At 36.8% G+C, this 24,383-nt stretch overlaps 1 protein-coding gene across 4 annotated transcripts in view; it reads left to right on the top strand.

Annotated features, from left to right (window-relative positions):
- LOC114687273 (cytochrome P450 3A13-like) overlaps positions 1–24,383 on the top strand; it is a 52,581-nt gene that overhangs the window by 9,904 nt on the left and 18,294 nt on the right. For 3 of the 4 annotated variants that reach the window (XM_028861962.2, XM_037198468.1, XM_037198467.1), the window contains exons 3-7: positions 4,452–4,504; positions 6,059–6,158; positions 13,647–13,760; positions 14,049–14,137; positions 14,751–14,899. In XM_028861962.2, the coding sequence (XP_028717795.1) occupies positions 4,452–4,504; positions 6,059–6,158; positions 13,647–13,760; positions 14,049–14,137; positions 14,751–14,899 (505 nt within the window). The remainder of the gene's footprint in view (positions 1–4,451; positions 4,505–6,058; positions 6,159–13,646; positions 13,761–14,048; positions 14,138–14,750; positions 14,900–24,383) is intronic. The other variant, XM_037198469.1, reaches the window with a different exon arrangement.

Genomic DNA, 24,383 nt, shown 5'->3' with positions numbered 1-24,383 from the left:
GGAAGAGAGAAAAAACGTAATACATGCAGTTATATAAAAAAATAGAAAGTTGTTTTTTTTTTTTTTTTTTTGGTTTTTCAAGACAGGGATTCTCCATGTATCTTTGCACCTTTCCTGGAACTCATTCTGTAGTGCAGGATGGCCTCGAACTCACCAAGATCTGCCTGTCTCTGCCTCCCAAGTGCTGGGATTAAAGGCATATGCCACCCCACCCCCCAGCTAAAACATAGATCGTTTTTAAAACTAAAGTCTTTTAGAAAAAGTAAAAGTATTATAAAAACAAGCCAAATAAAGATGAATATCACACAGGGAATATGGATTGTGTTGTCTCTGGTATTTTTAACTGCAAAAAGACATTTGATTGTAAAGGCTGCTCAGTTAAACCTCTATGTTTTAAAGTTACCTTGACTTCAAAATTTGGATGTAAGGATATGTTGCTTTGAAAGGGAGGCTCTGCTTTCGTTTCTACAGAAAGCAAGAAGCTATGGATTTGTTCCAGATTAAGATACATCAGGTTTGAACAGCCAAGACCCCCTGAAGTTCTCTGATGACACAGTGGCCCAGATGATCCAACATCCAGAATGGTTTCAAGGCAACTGGCTCAGACAATATACCCTCATGGACTACTCCATAATCCTAAAATTTTCTTTATTTTCCCATAAGATACAGTGCCCCCCTCCAGCAAGAAGTAGTCTGAGAAGCTACACCCAATTTCCCAAATATGCCAAGCTGGCTTTGGAGATGCAATTGGCTCACTCCTTCTCTAAGCTCAAACATATTGCTAAAAAAAGGTGGAGAGATTCTTCTGTCCCATATCAGAAGAGCCCTCTGGTATGAGACAGAGAAAAAACAATATTTCTATTTAAAACAGGTTGATTATAATCGTGATCTCTTTCTGAAGAAGAAAAGGAGATAGTATAGATATGATAGGATGAAAGGTTAGATTAACGAACTTACTTTTAAAGAGCAACAATTTTTTAGGAATGTTTTACATTGCTATGGACTTTAGTTTATTGATACAAGTTTATACTTAATTTTGTTATACTGTATATATTTCTATTCTTGTTTGAGGTATTATATTTATGTAACTCATTTAGATTATAATAGATAATTAAAAATACAGATTAATAGTTATTTTTCTATGATAGTCATACTTATAGTCCTGTTAAGATTTCTAGGTATACATAGATATAATTAAATTAGGTACATAATCTTCAAACACTTCAAAGACCTAGAGAATATGGCATTTATGTTTTAAAAATTTAGTTTCTGGACAGTAAGACATGTCTACTCCTGGCAGCACTGATTTACTCCAGAGAGGAGAATGGGCATCAAATATAATCTATATGGAGTTTATCTTCTTCTTGGCAAAAATAGCCATTTGGGCAAGAAACTGTTCTTGCCTGGACTGCTTGAAAAATGTATTGACTGGACATACAAGACCCATAGGAAGGTGACGACTGAACTTTTCAAGACAAAATGGTCTTTCAGGTTCCTGCTTCACAGAGGAAACTGTCAGACATTCTAAAGGACACAGAGAAACATGACTGAGAGACTCTAGGCCTGTGGGCTAAAGATGGATGCTTCAACATTACAGAGGGACCTTTGGATGACTGTCCAGGCAGACAGCTGTCTCTGTCATTCTAGATTTTTGGAAATTTCTTACAATGCACTTCTTATTTTCTTAGGTAATATTATATCCTTCTGAGGTCTTTGATGTAGTTGCAGACTAGATAGTTATAATTTCCTTAGTTATGATAAAAGATAAGTTAGATATAAAACCTTATACTCACAAATATATGATAGATAGGATATCTTCTTTAATTTTGCCAAATACAAATAGACTAGATATTATACATAGACTAGATATTGTAACTGTAATTCTTGCTTGATAATTGTTTTGTTATATGTAATTTTAGTATGTTAAAGTTAAAACCTTCCTTTAGGAAAAAAGAAAAAAGAGAAGGGGAATTGCTGTGAATATCATTCTGTATGCTGTGAATATGTTGCTCTGATTGGTTGATAAATAAAATGCTGATTGGACAATAGTTTGGCAGGAAGTATAGATAGGACAAAGAGAGAAGAGAATTTTGGGAAGAGGAAGGCTGTGTCAAGAGTCACCAGACACAGGGGAAACAAGATGTAAAAGAACATGTAAAAGTACAAGTAAGCCACAAGCTGCTGTGGGATGATCTGTATGTCAAATTACTCTGATTGGTTAATAAATAAAACACTGATAGGCCAGTGTCTAGGCAGGAAGTATAGGCAGGACTAACAGAGAGTAGAAAAAAAAGAACAGGAAGACAGAGGGGTCACTGCCAGCCGCTGCCATGACCAGCAGCATGTGAAGACACTGGTAAGCCACAAGCCACATGGCAAGGTATAGATTTATGGAAATGGATTAATTTAGGCTATAAGAACAGTTAGCAAGAAGCCTGCCACAGCCATACAGTTTGTAAGCAATATAAGTCTCTGTGTTTACTTGGTTGGGTCTGAGCGGCTGTGGGACTGGCAAGTGTCAAAGATTTGTCCTGACTGTGGGCAAGGCAGGAAAACTCTAGTTACAACAAGCCACATGGAAACTTATAGATTAATAAAAATGGGTTAATTTAAGATATAAAAAATAGGTGGCAAGAAGCCTACCACAGTCATACATTTTATACGTATTATAAATCTCTGTATGTTTACTTGGGTCTGAGTGGCTGCAGGCCTGGGTGGGACTGGAGAAAACTCCAGGGACATGTTCCCATACCTTTAAATTTTCACAACCTTATTCAGGGAACCAAGGGAATATTTTTTTAATGAAAATAAAAATTTTATCTAAGTACCATAGTGATTCATGTCCAAGTATAAGTAGACAAAGCATATGAATGAAAAGAGGTTGTTCTTTAGAATCTTTTCCTCCCATGTTTTACTCTCAGCTATTCCTCCATTCTTTCTTACAGGTCCTCATATCTGAAACTTTTTGTACATTTAGCACAATAACACTCATTCTTGATGATTCTAGTAATGTTAAGCCCTGCATTGAGTACCAAATTATGTGAACCAGAAGAAATGAGGATGCCCAAGGGGAAGGTGGTGATATGTTTGAGACTAAGGAAGAACTGTTGCTGTGACCAGGAGATCTTGCATAATATGAAGAATTATATCTGAATTTATTAAGCAGCATAGCTTTTCACATGCTATTTGTAAAGGAGAAATGACCATGGTCAGCACACAGCTAAACCATAAAATGCTGGCAAAAAGAAAACACTATACCTCTGTCACAGATGCATCAGGATTGAACCACAGCCCAGGAAAAAGCCAAATCACCACAAAACTACAACCTTCACTCTTCTGAGGCACTGGCTCCAGCCCTAGACTAGACTTTTCCAATTCAGTTCCTGGACAAGGACAAAGAAGTAATGTTCCCTTTGTAATTTCTTTAGGGTCTTGGAAAATGATTTTGTTCAGTCTGGCTTTAAACACTAGGCAAAGAACACTACAGACTGGACTCTGTCACCTGTCTGGAGACATAGTTTCATATAATTGACATTCACAGTGGCTGAAATGGAATTCCCTTCTATGGAATGCTTGTTTAGAATGGAAAATGCCCTAGGCTTGATTCCAGCACCATATAAACTGGACATGGGGGCACACACCAGTAATCCCTGCAATCAGGAGGATCAAAATTTTAAGATCAGTCTTAGATACACAGAGAGTTTGAGTCCAGGCTGATTAACTTAGAATTCTATCCCCCAAAATTACAATTGCCGCTTAATGATTACATGGACTTTTCTCCCCAGAGTTCAGGGTGGAAAATTCAAACTAAGCATTCAATTTTATGTTTTCTTTATGTGAGGCGCCATATTCTCATCTTCTCATATTGAACAGGGACACTAGAAGGCAAAATCATTCTCATCTACTTCCTTTCTACTTTTCATTTAATATTATGAAAGGCAATTATATAAACTCTAATATGACATGTAAATGAATGTTGTCTTCAATTTACTGACTATACTGAATCCTGGAGAAGTTATCAAGTGAGGGAAAGGGGTGGTAAGCAGTGAGAAGCAAATAGATTTTGCACATTTATGGCAATCTCCCTAATTCTTGTTGCCCTCAGCACCCAAGGAATGGGAAAATACAGTGTTTCAGGATTTCAGAGTCAAAAGAAAACCAGAGAACTACGAAAGAGAAAGACAAGACAGTTGCTACTTTTTTAGAGAAGGAACGTTTTTGGAATGTACAATATCTGGAAAAGAAATCATGAATATCTTTAAGTTCCCCATGTCAAAGTGTCCCCTGTATTTTCTTTTTTCTCAGAGAACATGGAAGGATTTCCATTAATTGTTGGGTAGAAAAATTAAATAATGAGCCTGATATGCTGGAATTTGAGTCATTTGTTTACAGTTTAGTGGCCAATAATTGTAGAAAAAATAATGACTTTTCATTTTCTTTTCTTTTCCCAGGGCATGTGGAAATACGATATAGAATGCCATAAAAAGTATGGAAATATGTGGGGGTTAGTATTCGGCAAATGTTCAATATGTAGATATGTTATGATGTAACACCAAACTGCATTGGAGAACTTTTTCAGTCCAGAGTTAATTGGGTCACATTTGCCTGTTTTAAAGAGTCTGAAATCCTGTCCTGCCAAGGATTCCACAAGTATGTTGCTGCCCAAAGTCTGAATTAAGATGAGGACATTGCAGGTATAATTTGTCTGCATCCTTTGTTGTTCCAGAGATACCTAGCCTTACATTAAGCCAATGTCTTAGAAGGGTTCCTGCCTCTATTATACTTCCTTGAGACTTTTAAAACTTGTAAAATATCCATTAATTCAGAGACATGTAATTTGCGCTCATAAATTCAGGAGAGTGTCTCCTGTCCATATTGATTTACACTTAGATAAAAACAAAAATAATTTTATCAAAAATATTTCTAGTAAATATGGACTTTTCAAAGATAGCCTAAGGGGAAAATAGGCATATTTATACTTATTTTTTTGTTAAATTTAATATGTGTATAAATTATGGGTTTTTTTTCATTTTTATTACTTCATTTTTTTGGTTGAGGTTATAATACAATTGTATCCTTTCTCCTTTCCCTTTGTTCCTTCATATATATCCTCTGGTTTTCATCAATTGTTGTTATGCGACTCAATGTATATATAAGTGCATTTGTAGTCATAAGTATGACCTATTTAGTCTGCATAGTTTTTGTATGTATGTTTTCAGGGCTGATCATGTGGAATCGGGTGACCAGTTTGCATGATCTTCCCTCCGGAAGACCATTTCTCTCATTCACAGTAATCCTTACCTGCCTATACTTCTTTCTATAGGTTTGAGGTATCCTGGGCCTTGCCCATGGTTTATGTTTTGAGACCAGTTCTCAATATATACATTGGACTGGAAGTTGCTATGATGTACACATTGGCCTAGAAGCCACTGTCTTCCATATCTGCCTCCTGACTACTGGTTTTAGAGTTCTGTAATTCCACACTTTTTTGAATGTTCTTTTACTTTTTTAATTTTTGTTATATTTTATGTAAGGCATTGACTATTAATAATAATGTGTATGGTTATTTCCTTTCAACACATATTACTAGCTTTGAAGATAATGTGTTGGTTATGTTACACTGTGTTGTTGACTTATCGGCTTGTTTCATTAATTATTTTCTGTGATGATTGAGGCAATTGGGGATTTTTCTAGGACTTGGGAAGAAGTGACATCACTATGTTATGTGCAACAAAAAGTGGGAAGAGTTTCTGCTTCATCTCTTCTCATCCATCATCAGAAACCACAATACTAATCACAGGGCTGCTGAGCTGTGAAGACCATTGACCCATGGCCATGGGCATGCTGTGCTGCATTTCTAATGGCTCCAAAGAAAAGTTCCTTGAAACATTACTGCTAATCAGTTGTTAATAATTTTCCTTTAGAGGCAACAGAGTAGCAGTGAATAAGCACTTGCTATTCTTACAGAAGACCAAGTTTCAGTTCACAGAAACAAGTATTATAGAACCAGAGGTATCATCAGGATCAAAATGTAATCATCTCTGTTTTCCCAATACAGGCTATATAATGGGCTGGTCCCTGTGCTGGTTATCACAGAACCAGATATGATCAAGAATGTGCTAGTGAAAGCATTTTATTCTGTCTTCACAAATCGACGTGTGAGTATTCCTTTTTAAAAACATGAAGATTCTACACACCAAACATGCTATACACAGGAATATGTATGTATATAAATATGTATACATGTATTCAACAATAATTATTGAAACAATAAGGCATAAATATGAAAAGAGAAGGAAGGAATATGTAAGTATTCATTGACAATTTTTTTATGATCTCACATAGTTTAGCTGTTAGGATTCCTGTTTTTCACTCAGGAGGCCTAGGTTCCACTCCTGACATAGGAACACCTGCATCTTCCAAAAAACTCATCCAGGCTGTGTTGCTGCACACCTTTAATCACAGCAGGCAGGCAGAACTTTCTGAGTTTGAACACCGCCTTGATCTATAAATCAAGTTCCAGTCCAGCCAGTGCTACACGGAAGAACCCTGTCTTTTAAAACAAAGACAAAAAAACATTGTTATGACAGGCTGGAGATGTTGCTCAGTGGTAGATTAACCTGACCCAGAGTTCAATCTCCAGCACCACAAATGGACAAACATTTTATTATGAAATTCTTATGTATTCACAAAATTTTGAAACAATGTACATGGCATGCTATGTATTTTCATGCTGTATTGTTAATATGTGGGAGTGTCACTCTTTCTGTAGGAGAAATTGTCAGTGAAGAGATAAACAAAAACTTCCCTCATTGCTTCATAACCATTGTTGAACAGGCACAAACATGCTGTCTAAGTGGGAATTCATGGTGGTCACTTCTCAAGGGGGAAGAGCAGATGACCTTGGTCAGCAGAGGATTGGCAAGCAGAGTCAAAAAGCAGAAGTCACTAGTTCATTTTAGCAGCTCTTCTGTCTCAGGGCAGAGGCTTGTTTACTGTCTCCTTATACTTATGTCACCCCATAGTCCCTAAGGAAGCTTGGTAATCATAAAAAAGGTTAAAGTTTGTGTTTTCATTTCTCCTTCAGTTTTTCTTAGGCAGTTTACTTATTTATTTTATGTTTTAGTGTGTTTAAGCTTCATTAGTAAGTGTGAGTGCTTACATTCAAACTCAGTTTGGTCTGATGACAGAGCTAAGATAATTTATCCACATTTATATACCTCCTTATGTAAACAGCTTAAAATGGTACTTTCAAAACTTTTTTAATTTAATTTAATTTTATTTTATTTTATTTTACAATACCATTCAGTTCTACATATCAGCCACAGGTTCCCCTATTCTCCCCCATCCCACACCCTCCCCTTACCCCCAGCCTACCCCCCATTCCCACCTCCTCCAGGGCAAATCCTCCCCTGAGGACTGCAATCAACCTGGTAGACTCAGTCCAGGCAGGTCCAGTCCCTTCCTCCCAGACTGAGCCAAGCGTCCCTGCATAAGCTCCAGGTTTCAAACAGCCAACTCATGCAATGAGCACAGGACTTGGTCCCACTGCCTAGTTGCCTCCCAAACTGATCAAGTCAATCAACTGTCTCACGTATTCAGAGGGCCTGATCCAGCTGGGGACCCCTCAGCCTTTGGTTCATAGTTCATGTGTTTCCTTTCAAAACTTTTTAGTTAAAATACAAATATATATATATATATATCATTTGTTTTCTCCTACTCATCCCTCCCCTGTTCCCACCCAAGCTCCCTTTAGATAATATAAAATATTGAATCCCTGTGTCATTCAACCATCCATAGTGTTATTCATCATTCCCTCTTCCTCTCCTTCTGTATTTTCCTCCTTCTTCCTTCTCCAGTTAAAAGTCCCTCCCATTTTCCCCATTTCTCCTTCTTATTACCTGTGTCCTGCTATTTTCCTCTTAGATGTTCCCCTTGTCACAGCCCCATTTTAGTTTTCTCCTTTCTGTGATCACTCTCTGTTGTGTACACACATATGACGATTGAGGCTAGGAACCAAAGGAATTAAATAACATGGGGTATTTGTCTTGGTGGGTCTGGGTTATCTCACTCAATATAATATTTTCTAGTTCCACTCAATTACTGCCTGGTTTGATTTAAGTTTCTGCTAAATGGTATTCCATTCTATAAATATGCCGCATTTTCATTATCTATTTACTATCTATTTATAGAAGGATATTTAGGTTGTTTTATTTCCTAGTAATTGTGAACAGAGCATCAATGAACATATCTGCATAAGCATCTGTGGAGTAGGATGTTGTCTTTTATGAAGAATTGCCAATAAGTGGTAAATATGGGTTATATGTTAGATGTGTGTTTGGTTTATTGAAGAACTAATTACAATGATTTTCAGTTTGCACCAGTTTCCAATCACACAGTAGATTTTGATTCTATTTTCCTACATCCTCACTAGCATTTGCTGTGGTTGTCTTGATTTTAGCCATTCTGAGATTGGTAATATGAAATCTCAAAGTTGTTCTAATTTTTATTTACCTAATTTCCATGGGTAACAAGCATTCAGTCCATATTTTATACTTTAAATTTCTTCTTTTGAGAATTTTTTCAACTTTATTACCCACCTTCCTTGAGATACAGTCTCTCTGCATAGCCCTGGTTGTCCTAGAACTCATTATGTTGACCAGGCTGTTCTTCATATTGCATAAATCCACCTTCCTCTACCTCTGTAGTACTGATATTAAAGGTGTGAGACACTATGTCCATCTCTCATATCTCATTTTTAAGTTGAGTCATTTGTTTTCTTAAGTCTTAGTTTTGGGTACCTTATAGATTCTGTTATGAAACCATTATCAGATGTACTGGTGGCAAAGATTCCCACTTTATAGAGTTTGCCTTCAACTCAATTGACTGCCTCCTCTGCTGTACAAAGCTTTTTAATTTTGTGAGGCATTATTTGTCAATTGTTGACCTTAATTTCCAGACATAAGGAGTCCTGTTCATGAAATCCTTTCCTACACCCATATTCTTTAGGGTACTGCTTCAGTTTTCTTCTGGAAAAGCTAGCATTTTAGATTTTACACTGATGTCTTTGATCTATTTGTAGTTAGTTTTCTGTACAACGATCAATATGGATCTATCACATTCTTCTACATGTGGACATTCTGTTTTCTCATCACATTTGTTGAAGTTACTGTCTATTCTCCAGTGTGTATTTTTGGATCTTTTTCTTTTCTTTTCTTTTCCTTTTTTTTTTTTTTTTGGTTTTTTGAGACAGGGTTTCTTTGTGTAGCTTTGTGCCTTTCCTGGAACTCACTTGGTAGCCCAGGTTGGCCTCGAACTCACAGAGATCTGCCTGGCTCTGCCTCCCGAGTGCTGGGATTAAAGGCATGTCGCCACCACCGCCTGGCATTTTTTTTAAAGATTTATTAATTTATTATGTATACAGCATGTATGACTTCAGGCCAGAAGAGGGCATCAGATCTCGTTACAGATGGTTGTGAGCCACCATGTGGTTGCTGGGAATTGAACTCAGGACCTCTGGAAGAGCAGTCAGTGCTCTTAACCTCTGAGCCATCTGGAATTTTTTCAAATATCAAGTGACTGTAGTCATGTATACTCATGTTTGTGTTCATATATATATGTTTTTGCACCTGTAGGATACTATGTTTATTAACTGCTAAGGAACGTATTTTGAAATCTGGAATGATAATTATTTCTGCATTGTTCTTATTATTAATTGCTGTGGCTATCCAGAATCTTGTCTGATTCCATATGGATTTTAGGAATTTTTTTCTAGTTCTTCGAAGAATGTCATGGTGATTTTCTTGGTGTTGCCTTGAATCTACAAATTGCATTTGGTAAAATCATTATTTTCACAATGTCAGTTCTACCAGTCTAGAATTAAAGGATGTCTTTCCATTTGTATTATCTCAGTCTCTTTCTTCTGTGATTTAAAGATTTCACTGTAGAGTTCTTTATCCTCCTTGATTAGGATCATTGCAAGGTCTATTATATACTTTGAAGGTATTTTAAAATGAAACATGTCAACAATCTCCTTCTTAGCCTGCTAGTATACATAAAACTACTGATTTTTTTTAAGCTGAATTGTATCTTGACTCTTTACTGAAATTGTTCATCATTTCAGCAAGTTTTCTGGTAGAATTTTCACATATAAATTTTCTCTGTTGAGGATAATGTTTGCTGTGAGTTTGTATTATAAAGCATTTATTGTTATGAATTATATATTTTATTTGATATATGTTTCTGTCATTCTTACTCTCCTTTATAATAAGGGCATGTTTATTTCCTTTCTAACACTGCCTCAAAAGTATCTCTGCCAGTGCTGGAACTCGATATGTAGTCCATCCAGGCTGATGTTCACCTCACAGATATCTAAATGCCTCTATCCTGTGTGCAGAGTTTAAAGCATACAACAACACTGTGTTGAATATTTTAATAATTTATTTTTATAACTTTTATTTCTAATTTAAAAATTATATGTGTGCCTTGCATCAGTATATGGGTATGTGCACATGAGTAATGACAGTAATTCTTATTTTTTAATGTCTCTATTATTTCATATATGTATGTATTATACATTTTATTATTATATTATTGCAATATATAGAATCCATTCTAACAGAAAGACATATAATACATGCACACACATGCACACAAACACACACACACACACACACATACATATATTGCTTATATTCATATCCTATTACCTCATCTTGTCTCTCTCCCACTCTTACTGTTCTCACTCTACTAAATTATTTTTCTGCTACTATAATGCCTTTAAATGAATTTGGTGACTCAGTGAATTTATTAAGTGTTGATTACAAGAGACCAAATATTGGAGAGTTATTTGCAGGAATATAGACATCCTATTAATCTGTACACTGTTGAAGTAAATGGTTCTTCCTTCTCTGGTTGTCACTACCTACCTATAAATCCTCAGGGAGAGACAGAACCTCATGAATCCTATCCTTCTTCATAGTGGAATGTTGACGGGTCTTATCCTGTGAATGGTCTTGGGCCATTAATCACAATTTCTGGGATTTCAAGAGTGCATTGACCTTTTTATGCCCAGAAGTGAACTTTCTATATGACTGTACCTTTCCTATAGATTCTAAAATGTTTAAGAAACTTTATTTATATTCACTAAAAATGTGTATGTGTTTGTGTATATGAGTAAAGAGTCGATAAAGACCTGAAGAAGGTGTTGGATTCCCTGGTTCTGAAATCACAGACAATTGCCCCAACTGACAGGAATTCTGGAAACTGAACCCAGGTCCCTGTCAAGAGCAGTATATGTTCTTAACTAGTGAGCCTCTTATCCAGGCCAGACTTTATGTTTCTTCTGCTCCTCTCCCTTTTTTTTAAATCTCCCCTGAGCCTTGGAGTGGGTAATTTAGCTGTCACATTTAGGAGTGAGCATTCTGAGGCCAACTTTTTTTTTACTTTGTTTAGTTATAAGTTTCTGTATAAATCTTTGCCCATGGTAAAATGAAACTTCCAAGACAAACATTGAAAGCAGCAATCTGAGAGTATAAACGTTAAGAATCTAGAAGCCAATTAGATTAGCATCACATTCCAGTTAGTACAACACCTTCTGTACTAGGGCCTATGACGTGCTTTTGTATGTTTTACAACACTGCATGGGGAGAGATGGCTCAGACATTAAGAAAACTGACTGCTATTGCAGAAGACCAGGGTACAAAATCTAGTAGCCACATAGTGCCGGAAACTCATCTGTAAGTCCAGTCTCATTGAATCTGATGCTTTCTTCATGGCCCTGTAGGCATTGCACATCTTTAATAGAGTTGTGTATACATGGAAAAAATGCTCATGCAACTAATATTAGCTCTACAGACAGGGATGGGGACATCATGAGCTGCTTTTCGACTGTGCTGGATTTTTAAAATTGGATTGATCTTCTAGAGGTCTAGTGAGGATAACCACAGCAACTGTGAGTCCATGTGAGCCATACCCATGTCACTCCCAGAGTCCAGCCCTTTGTGGCACTCCTCTAGCTCTAGCTGTCTTTTCACCATGTCTTCCACAATGTTCCCTGAGCCTTGAGTGTGAGTGGTTGTAGGTATTCTGTCACATTCAGTTTCCTTAATTCTTTTTGTATAATCTTTATTTGTTCCACATGGTTAATAACATAACTTGAATATGGAAATATTTCCACTTCCATGAAATCTGTGTGCCTCTGAGTATATCTTTTTTTCTCTTATTTCAATAGCTAGACACCAGGGTAGGATGTAGTAAGAGGTGAGAACTGGTCTTGTAAAATCATTGTTAATGGGAAAAATCAATGTTTCTTAACAAAGTGAGGTGCTAGATGAAGGTTTTGTGTGATGTAGTTTTTATCACATGTATGAAGTTTCCCTCTCATTATTAACAAGTATTTATATCATTAGGAACTATTGAAATATTTCAAGTTAGAATCAAATACAGGGGCATGTGGCAGAAGAAACTTTCTATCAGGAAAAGGGAATTATAGTGTTCTTTTGCTTATATTTCAGTATAAAAAATCAAGGAGAAATATTTCCATTATATACAATTAATGCTTAGACTAATAATACTTAGTCCTTCGTATTTGTGATAATTTAATGGTTACTATGTCATGTCACTTCTTTTCAAATTAGCTCACCCTGAAGATACTTGTAAGTTAAAAGCTGGTCTAATGAAAAGGTTGCCAATATAGCCCTCCTATATGTACCCTATGGTTCTCATTGTATTTTGGCTACTTGAAGCAAACCGAGACATAGTTAGGAAGAGAAACCTCAGTTGAGAAGTACCTCCATCTGCTTACTTGTAGAAAGGCTGTGGGGCATTTTCTTCATTAGTGACTGTGTTCAACTCAATGAAGTTGGTGCCACCCCTGGGCTGTTAGTCCTGGGTTGTATTTGATAGCAGGCTGAGCAAACCATGGTGAGAAAGTCAGTAAGTGGCATTCCTCCAAAGCTTCTGCTTCAGTTCCTGCCTTCAGGTTCCTGCCTTAAGTTCCTGCCTTGAGTACTCTCAGTGACAGACTGATGCCTGAGAGGTGTAAGATTACTAAACCATCTCCATGACAAGTTGCTTCTATTCATAGCCCTCATCACATCAATAGAAACCTAACTAAGTAACCAAAATTTTCTGTACTGACTTGGAGAATACTTTTGTTCTCCCACCTGTGTCTTCACATAGAAAGACAGTTTTTTTTCTATAGAAGAAATCATATCGAAATGAAGAATGTAATATAACAGCTTTATCCCACACAGGTGGCTATATGTATCCTTATTTAATTTGGGGGGTATTTTACATATTTTATTTAATACATATGTGTGCCTGAATGTATGTATGTGTACTGCATGTGTGAAGGTACTCACAGAGAGAAGAAGAGGGCATCAGACACCCAGAACTGGAGTTACTGGCACTTGTGATCCACCTAATGTAGCTACTGAGAATTGAACCAGAGTCCTTTGCAAGTGGTATTAACCACTGAGCCATTGCTACAGCCCTAGTTTGAGGAAATGTTAGAGGATAGCATAAAACCTGCCCCTAGAAGAGGGTTAGTAGCTATTAACAAATGTTTTCTATTTATGCAGATTTTATAACTGTTAAGATAACCAATCTAATAGAGGGAATAATCTATTTTCTTTGTATGGTAGCCTTTTGGTCCACCTGGAATAATGAAAAAAGGTGTAACACAATCTGAGAATGAAGAATGGAAAAGAATCAGATCATTGCTGACACCAACCTTTAGTAGTGGAAAACTGAAGGAGGTAAGTTAATGGAGGACTTTTTATTATAAATGTAGTATACTCTATCGGATGACTGGTAGAATAATATTATACTGTTTAAAGAGAAGTTCCTTTGAGCATCACATTGCTAAGAATGGTTTTTGTTTTTCTGTTTCATTACTGTGTTGGTTCTTTGTTTTGTTTTGTCGTTATTTTATCTTATATAGTACTTTTAAAAATATGATGATCATTTTATAACTTCAAAGACTTGTTATTTTGGGACTCAGATATTGCCATTTACCATTAGACTGTGTTGTGTTTTGTGCATAGATGTTCCACATCATCCAAGAATATGGAGACTTGCTGGTGAAAAACATAAGTCAGGAAGTAGAGAAGGGCAAGAATGTTACAACAAAAGAGTGAGTAGTGGTGCATGCATTCGCTGGGGACACTGTGCCCCATTTGGAGACTTCCCTCTGCCTGACAGGTAGCTAAAATTATTCTGGATTAAGAGTAAGGGAGAGGCATGAAGTTATCCTGCTGTGAACCACACATTAAGGAACAGTTGCCACAATACCTTTTGAGAGTCTCTCCATTGTGTACACGAGACAAAATTAGGTTGCCTGTTGTCATCCTGTATGTTTTAGAAGACTAGTTATATAGTTTAGAATGAAAGGAAAATTTAGTAAATCTGAAGACATGGGGATAAAGAAATGTGGGTAGAGGATATATGTGCTACATCAGAGGACATTGGTTTGCCTAGAGTATTATAGCTGTAACTTTCAACAGTCTAAATGGTCAGGATTTACTGAGGGTTTAAAAAATATCAACAGGAAATAAATTTTTCTGCCTCTCTTTCATCCAACTGAAGAGGGAGAAGGTTTTGGAAATGGTATGGGTAGTAAAATCATATTGAGTTCTGAAGACACCACAGTAGTAAAATCATGCTGTATTGATGATAATGCAGACAAGTTGACACATAGCTCAGAGGTTGTATGAGTAACATATGAACTTGCCTGTTTCTCTACTCAGCATCTTTGGGGCCTACAGTATGGATGTGACCACTAGTACCTTATTTGGAGTGAAAGTGGATTCTCTCAACAACCCCCAGGATCCCTTTGTGAAAAACACCAGAAAGCTTTATATATTTGACTCTTTCAATCCATTGGCTTTTTCTTCAGGTATATAGTCTGTTTTCAAATACATTAAGATCTTAGAATTATTTTATATACCATACAAAATAAAGAGGTCCCTCATAGCATATCCATACACAATTATTATCTCTGTCATTTTGCTTTCACTCCTGTATGACGTTTCTTTTATCCCCATCTGAATTTTCATTTCACATGTTGTAATCCATCATTGCCACATACTTTTGTACTTCTTTGATAGGCATGAGATGATTATGTGATTTCTGTCTTTAAGCCATTAATGCCATGATTTATAATTATACATTTACATATATTGAATTATTCAACATCTCTAGAATGAAACTTGAATTGAAGTTAAATTACTATTATCTACTTTTAAAGTTTCTCTATTTTCTTATGGGTAGTATATTTATTTTAAGAGTCAGTGTAGATGTCACTCACTATTATGTTGCAGAATTTGTTCTGTAACATTGTATCTATTAGCATTTGTTTTATGAAATTGAGTGCACATATTGATGCAAATAAATTTAGATTTGCAATGTCTTGTGAGTGGATAGTTCCTTTAATGTATATAAAATGATCTTCTACATCCTTGGGACTAGCTTTAGTGTGATATTGGAAAAGTGATGCATGATTTTTCCTATGTTGATATTTGGTGTTGGGTACATTTCTTGGGTCAGGGTAAAGCATTATGATTGTTTATCAAATATGATTGTGGATTATTTGCTTATCTATTTATTAAAAGACAGGCTCCATGTACTCCTAGCTGGACTAGAACTGGTTATGTATACGAGACTTGTCTGAATCTCATAGTGATCTGCCTGGATCTGACTCTTGAGTACTGAGATTAAAGCATATATCACTATCTTCAGCCTCAGTCTGTGTCCATTTATAAAGGAATATAGAGTGTTAATATTCAGACTTCTTATTGAAAGTTATGTTTGAATTCCTGACACTTTATTGATTTTCTACTTCGTGGCATTGTGTTGGCCCTCTTTTCTGAACAGCGGTGTTAGCATCATTTCTTCATCTAGCCTCTTGGCTTTATTTATTTTTTTTTACTTCAGTACAAACTGATCTTTATATTATGTAATGCAAGCAGACTTCATTGTGAGAAATTCTTTAGAATGACATAAACAGGGACAGCTTTTCTGTCTTGATTGTAATAAATAGTGTTTTTCATATACACATTTACATTGTTCAGCAGCTCTTATTTTCTAAACATGGACTACAACTTTTCAAGACATCCTGATATTTTTTCCATTGAAAATACAGGAGATGTGCTCATGGTCCTGTCTCCATTTGTGACTTCATCCTTCCTCTCACACTTTCCAGTACACTTTCTTTATTCTGCATATTCACTGTATATCTATAATATGAAATGGGAAGTTTCTTCTCTGGCCTTCTTACCTGTGTTATACTCTATCCATTTTGGATCTTGATGGACATTTTTTTTCCTTCTTTCAACAGAAGTCTGGGAACTTCTGTCCTATGATTTTATTGAGAATATTTTCTATGCATTTGACATAGAATTCTCATCATTGTTCTATCCTAAAAAACATAGACCTTTTTCTTATCTCCCCAAAACTTACATGTTCCATCCAACTGTTTAAGAAATAGATCACTAATCATGACTGAATGATCTTAATACTCTGTCTTGTCTTCATACCTTCACCTTCTATCTTCTATATGATCCGCTCTATCTCTGATGCTTTCCACCAAAATTTGTATTTGACTTAATTGTGGAGGCCCACAGAGGTTTCCTAGTGAGGTCCGAGCTTGCTTTACCAGACAGGGCTGCATAAGGTGATGGCTTAACCACAGGCATGTTACCGTGTGTTTGTAAGGGTCTGCACTTGACTGTGAGGTATGCTTTGATCTAAAAAGGAGGGGGGTCTTTTGCACTGCTTGTTGACATTGTTTTAAAGAGACCTTTTGAAGAGATAGAAGAGGTCATTGAGTATTGATCCAGGTCTCCCAAAACTATTCTGTGTTTCTGTTTTTCTTCTCATTAGCATGGTCTCTCTTCCTACCTAATATTTCTTATCCTTTTCTCCTCAATAGTACCCAGGAAAAGATGGGACTAGGCTCCTCACACTTAATGAAACATTCATTGCTGTTGTATATCTATCTCTTTATCAAATTTCATCTGAATATCCTGATTCAATTTTCATATTTCTTTCAGCTTTTCATGTTTTCTTGGGATTAATTCAGGAGATAGGCATGTGTTTATTGAATTCTTTAAACATAATTTATAGTCACTTTGATTTCTTATCCTGTGTTTTGTACATTCCTTTTATTTGTGGTTACTCTGTGATTGAAGGAAAGTTGATGTAGTTTTTCATGTTACTTATGCCTTACAACTAAGAAATGTCCATCTGTGGTTACATCAATGGCTACATTTTGTTATTTTTTTTAATTCAGGTCACCTTCTATATAGAGAGATTTTTTAGTTTTCAGGAAAGACTGGGCTGTAGTAGGGTTGAGGTGATGTTTTCTTCTGTAAGGCTTATGTTCAGGGCTCCGAGCTCTTCCCCACCACACCCCACTCCCCATGATTCTATGGTAGGTTTTCAAAAATAGTTATCAACAATCAGCAAACCCTCTATGAAAAAGAATAGCAGTTGACTTCAAAACGTTCATTAGTCACTCTTTAAGGGCTAACTATTTTAGGAAGAAAAGGCAGACTCCATTCTCTCTATACTGACACATTAGCTATTGTAGGTATAAGTATGAATAAAGGGGGAAAATAAGTCATGATTGGACTAGAGATTAATAGAGTGTTGCAAAGTAGGACATAGAGGGGCAGAAAAAACATCATGGTGGAGTAAAAAGGGGATGCAGGAAGATTTTGGATTTTGGGTTAAAGATAAACTGGAAAAAAAGAGGTAAGATTGTGCAGTCATATGTAAAACAGTCCCATCTGTCAGGAAATTGAGCCGCAGATGTCCTTTAAACCAGGAAAGTCTATGTTACCAAGATGGAATTAGAGATATATGAAAAGGTTTCTAAAAATATGAAATGACATAAGATTGAATATTGAGAAACTGGGCTGCCTACCTTCACTGACCTTGGGTATTATATAAATAAGGAATAGCTTTAGAGGGAAAGGACAATGGAGTGGAGCTATAGGATAATTAAAACCTCAATGTCCAGAATATTGGGTTATCTCACTACTGGGAGACCTTCTGTACTGTTCTCCCCAAAAGCCCTACTCCAGAATATTCTTCATGTTGAGTTTCACCATCAGTTTCTTCCTGGACCATCCCCCATGATTGTGATAGGGGAAAATGGACAAATGTGCAGTGATTTCACCATGATTATTTATGTTTTGATGATTTTGTAAAAAAAAATGTTTTCTTGCTAATCATTGGCCTTGTTTGTTGCATTAGATATAAGAACACTAAAGTAAAGCAATATGACTGTCTAGAGTGTTGAGAAATATTTAAAATCCCTTCAGTAGAGCAGTAGAGGCTGGAAGATATCAATTCTTGCCCTACATGGCATTCAGTCAAGATTCTACCTCAAGTCCAGAAGCTAAAGATGGAGATTCATGGCATGGTGACTGGCTAGCATGTATAAGCCTATACCTTTAGTCACCAACACATCAAATTTTCTTAATTTTTAAAGAGACTCTATCTAATAATCAAGTCTCCTTTCAGATTTGTGTTTCTCTGACTCAGCCACCAGACCACATGATTATAATCATGTATTTTTGTGTATTGATGCGGTGACATGAAAGATGTAATGCACCTGCATTTTTGTTCTAGTTACTGCACAGAAATAATGATAGCATGAGCAAATTATCATTGCCTTTTTTCCAAGAGCGATGGAAAAAATATACTGCCTCAATTTCTATGTTAACTCTTAGGTTCTATTGACAGTTCTCATAAAGTTAAGGGAAATCACTGCTGATCCCAATTTTATTAGACATTAATTGGGAAAGGATGCTGATTGGTGGTGGTACACGCTTTTAATACCAGCACTCGGGAGGCAGAGGTAGGCAGATCTCTGTGAGTTCAAGGTCAGCCTGGTCTACAAGGTGAGTTCCAGGAAAAGCACAAAGCTACACAGAGAAACCCTGTTTTGAAGAAAAAAAATAGGAAAGGATATCGTGATTATCCCTGAATTTTTTCAAAACACACCATCTCTGATTGCTTGTGTGATTTGAATTTATTTTGTGTTATGCCTCATTGAGTAGCAAATAACAGAATTTCTTTCATGTTTCTGCATTCAGTTGGTAAGAGTTTTGCTGATAAAATCTCTTTGGTATTTTTAAGTCACATTTCTTTTTTTTTAAATTTTATTTTACAATATAATTTACTTCTACATATCAGCCATGGATTCCCTTGTTCTCCCCCTTCCCTTCCCCCCAAGGCCACCCCTCATTCCCATCTACTCCAAGGCAAAGACTCCCCTAGGATTGAGATCAACCTCATAGACTCAGTCCAGGCAGATCCAGTCCCCTCTACCCAGGCTGAGCCAAGCATCCCTGCATAAGCCCCAGGTTTCAAACAGCCAACTCATGCAATGAGCACAGGACCCAATCCCACTGCCTGGATGCCTCCCAAACAGATCAAGCCAATCAACTGTCTCAATTATTCAGAGGGCCTGATCCAGATGGGGGCCCCTCAGTCATTGGTTCATAGTTAATGTGTTTCCATTCATTTGGCTATTTGTCCCTGTGCTTTATCCAACCTTGGTCTCAACAATTCTCGCTAATATAAACCCTCCTGTTTCTCTCTAATTGGACTCCTGGTGGTCTTCCGGGGCCTAGCCGTGGATCTCTGCATCCAGTTTCCTCAGTCGTTGAATGGGGTTTCTAGCACAACAGTTAAGGTGTTTGGCCATTCTTTCATCAGAGTAGGTCAGTTCGGGCTGTCTCTTGACCATTGCCAGCAGTCTATTGTGGAGGTATCTTTGTGGATTTCTGTGGGCCACTCTAGCACTTTATTTCTTCATATTCTCATGTGGTCTTCATTTACCATGATCTCCTATTCCTTGTTTTCCCTCTCTGTTCTTCATCCAGCTGGGATCTCCTGCTCCCCCAAGCTATCTCTCCCTTGGCCCTCACTATTCATTACCCCCACTCATGTCCAGGCTGTTCATGTAGATCTCATCCACTTCTCCGTTTTTGGGTGATCCCCGTGTCTTTCTTGGGGTCCTGTTTTCCAGGTAGCCTCCCTGGTGATGTGAGTAGCAGTCTAGTCATCCTTGTTCCACATCTAGTATGCTCCTATGAGTGAGTACATACCATGTTTGTCTTTCGGAGTCTGGGTTACCACACTCAGGATGATTTTTTTCTAGATCCATCCATTTGACTGCAAACCTCATGATGCCTTTGTTTTTCTCTGCCGAGTAGTATTCCATTGTGTATATGTACCACATTTTATTTATCCATTCTTCAGTTGAAGGGCATCTAGGTTGTTTCCAAATTCTGGCTACTACAAACAATGCTGATATGCACATAGCTGAGCAAGTGCCCTTGTGGTATGATTGAGCATTCCTTGGGTATATGCCCAAGAGTGCTATAGCTGGATCTTGGGGGAGATTGATTCCCAATTTTCTAAGAAAGCACCATATTGATTTTCAAAGTGGTTGTACAAGCTTGCAGTTCTACCAGCAGTGAAGAAGATTTCCCCTAGTTCCACATCCTCTCCAGCATAAGGTGTCTTCAGTGTTTTTGATCTTAGCCATTCTGACAGGTGTAAGGTGAAATCTCAGAGTAGTTTTGATTTGCATTTCCCTGATAATTAGGGTTATTGAGCAATTCATTAAATTTCATTCAGCCATTTGAATTTCCTCTGTTGAGAATTCTCTCTTTAGTTCTATAGTCCATTTCTTAATTGGACTGTTGGGCAATTTGATTTCTAATTTCTTGAGTTCCTCATATATTCTGGATATCAGTCCTCTGTCAGATGTGGGGTTGGTGAAGATCTTTTCCCATTCTGTAGGCTGTCACTTTATCTTGTTGACCTTATCCTTAGCTCTACAAAAGCTTCTCAGTTCCAAGAGGACCCATTGATTCATTGTTTCTCTCAGTGTCTGAGCTACTGGTGTTATATTTAGGAAGTGATCTCCTATGGCAATGTGCTCAAGACTACTTCCTACTTTCTCTTCTAGCATGCTCAGAGTAGCTGGATTTATGTTGAGGTCTTTGATCTACTTGGACTTAAGTTTTGTGTATGGTGGTAGATATGGATCTATTTGCATCCTTCTACACATTGATATACAGTTATGCCAGCACCATTTGTTGAAGATGCTTTCTTTTTTCCATTGTACACTTTTGGCTTCTTTGTCAAAAATTATATGTTCATAGGTGTGTGGATTAATGTCAGGGTCTTCAATTCAATTCCATTGGTCCACATGTCAGTTTTTATGCCAGTACCAAGCTGCTTTTATGACTATAGCTGTATAGTAGAGCTTGAAGTTTGGAATCGTGATGCCTCCAGAGGTTGTTTTATTGTACAGGATTCTTTTGGCTATCCTGTGTTTTTTGTTTTTCCATATGAAGTTGAGATTATTCTTTCCAGGTCTGTGAAGAATTGTGTTGGTATTTTGATGGGTATTGCATTGAATCTGTAGATTGCTTTTGGTAAAATTGCCATTTTTACTATGTTGTTCCTGCCTATCCATGAGCATTGGGGATCTTTCCATTTTCTGACATCTTCTTCAATTTCTTTTTTTAGGGACTTAAAGGTCTTGTCATATAGGTGCTTCACTTGCTTGGTTAGTGTTACCCCATGGTATTTTATGTCATTTGTGACTATTTTAAAGGGTGATGTATCTCTCAATTCTTTCTCAGCTTCTTTGTTAATTGTATATAGGAGGGCTACTGATTTTTTTTTTAGTTAATCTTGTATCCCGATATGTTGCTGAAGGTGTTTATAAGCTGTATCATTTCCCTGGTTGAATCTTTGGGGTCACTCAAGTATACTATCATGTCATCTGCAAATAGGGAAAGCTTGACTTCTTCCTTTCTAATTTGTATTCCCTTAATCTCCTTATGTTGTGTTATTGCTCTGGCTAGAACTTCAAGTACTATATTGAATAAGTATGGGGAGTTTGGACATCCTTGCCTCATTCCTGATTTTAGTTGAATTGCTTTGAGTTCCTCTCCATTTAATTTGATGTTGGCTGTTGGCTTGCTATAAATTGCATTTATTATGTTTAGGTATGTTCCCTGTATTCCTGATCGCTCCAAGACCTTTATCATGAAGGGATGTTGGATTTTGTCAAATGCCTTTTCTGCATCTAGTGACATGATCATGTGGTTTTTTTCTTTGAGTTTGTTTATATGGTGTATTACATTGACAGACTTCCATATTTTGAACCACCCTTGCATCCCTGGGATGAAGCCTACTTGATCATGGTGAAAATTGTTTTGATGTGTTCTTGGAGTCTTTGGCAGAATTTTATTGAGTATTTTTGCATCAATGTTCATGAGGGAGATCGGTCTGTAGTTCTCTTTCTTTGTTGTATCCTTGTTTGGTTTAGGAATCAGGGTAATTGTAGCCTCATAGAAGGGGTTTGGTAATGTTCCTTCTGCTTCTATTGTGTGGAACAATTTAGAGAGTATTGGTATTAACTCTTCTTTGAGGATCTGTTAGAATTCTGCACTGAAACCATGTGTCCTGGGCTTTTTTGGGTTTGGAGACTTTTAATGACTGTTTCTATTTACTTAGGGGTTATTGGACTATTTAAATAGTTTATCTGGTCTTGATTTAACTTAGGTATGTGGTACCTATCCAGAAAATTATCTAATACTTTTAGATTTTCCATTTTTGTGGAGTAGAGGTTTTTGAAGTATGACCTGATAATTCTCTGGATTTCCTCACTGTCTGTTGTTATGTCCCCCTTTTCATTTCTGATTTTATTAATTTGGATGCTCTCTCTCTCTGCCTTTTGGTTAGTTTGGATAACGGCTTGTCTATCTTGTTGATATTCTAAAAGAACCAGCTCTTTGTTTCATTAATTTTTTGTATTGTTCTTTTTGTTTCTGTTTTATTGATTTCAGCTCTCACTTTGATAATTTCCTGGCATCTATTCTTCCTGGGAGACTTTGCTTCTTCTTGTTCTAGAGCTCTCAGGTGTGCTGTTAAATCACTAGTGTGAGAATTCTCCAACTTCTTTTTGTGGGCATTAAGTGCTATGAATTTCCCTCTTAGCACTTTTTTCATAGTGTCCCATAAGTTTAGGTATGTGGTGTCTTCATTTTTATTGATCACTAGGAAGTCTTTAATTTCTTTCTTTATTTCTTCCTTAACCCATTGGTGATACAGTTGAGCATTATTCAGTTTCCATGAGATTGTAGGTTTTCTGTAGTTTTTGTTGTTGTTGAAATCTAACTTTGAACCATGGTGGTCTGATAGAACCCAGGAGGTTATTCCAATTGTTTTGTATGTGTTGAGATTTGCTTTGTGGCCAAGTATGTAGTTGATTTTAGAGAAGCTTCCATGGGGTGCTGAGAAGAAGGTATATTCTTTTTTGTTAGGATGGAATGTTCTGTAGATATTGATTAAGTCCACTGGAGTCATAACATCAGTTAAGTCCTTTATTTCTCTGTTAAGTTTCAATTTGGGAAATCTGTCCAGTGGTGAAAGTGGGGTGTTGAGATCTCCCACTATTAATGTGTGGGGTTTTATATGTGGTTTAAGCTTTAGTAATGTTTCTTTTACATATGTGGGTGCCCTTGTGTTTGGGGCATAAATGTTCAGAATTGAAACTTCATCTTGGTGGATCTTTCCTGTGATGAGGATGTAATGCCCTTCTTGATCTCTTTTGATTGATTTTATTTTGAAGTCTATTTTGTTGGATATCAGGATGGCTACCCCTGCTTGTTTCTTAAGACCATTTGATTGGAAAGTCTTTTCCCAGCCTTTTATTCTTAGGTAGTGTCTGTCTTTGAATTTGAGATGTGTTTCTTGTATGCAGCAGAAAGATGGGTCCTGCTTTCATATCCATTCCGTAAGCCTATGTTTTTTATAGGTGATATTAAGGGATATTAATTACCAGTGATTGTTCATTCCTGTTTTCTTGTGGTGGTAGTGTGTATGTACTTCTCTTCTTTGGGGTTTACTGCTGTGGCTTTATCTATTGCCTGTGTTTTCGAGGGTGTATCTGACTTCCTTAGGATGGAATTTTCCTTCTCATGCTTTCTGTAGGGCTGGGTTTATGTATAAGTATTTTTTTAAGTCTGGTCTTGTCTTGGAATGTCTGTTTAATCCATCTATCATGATTGTAAGTTTTGCTGGTTATATTAGTCTAGGCTGGCATCTGTGGTCTCTTAGTGTCTGCATTACATCTGTCAGGTACTTCAGTATTTCAAAGTCTCCATTGGGAAATCAAGTATTATTCTGATGGGTTTGCCTTCATTAGTCACTTGGCCTTTTTCCTTAGCTGCTCTTAATATTCTTTCTTTATTCTGTACGTTTAGTTATTTAATTATTATGTGCCGATGGGACTCTTTTTTGGGGTCTAGTCTGTTTGGTATTCTATAGGCTTCTTGTATCTT

This window comes from Peromyscus leucopus, chromosome 23 (genome assembly GCF_004664715.2).
Source record: "Peromyscus leucopus breed LL Stock chromosome 23, UCI_PerLeu_2.1, whole genome shotgun sequence".
Taxonomy (NCBI): domain Eukaryota; kingdom Metazoa; phylum Chordata; class Mammalia; order Rodentia; family Cricetidae; genus Peromyscus; species Peromyscus leucopus.
Note: the sequence above shows the minus strand (reverse complement) of the source record. Positions and strands in the feature narration are given on the sequence as shown.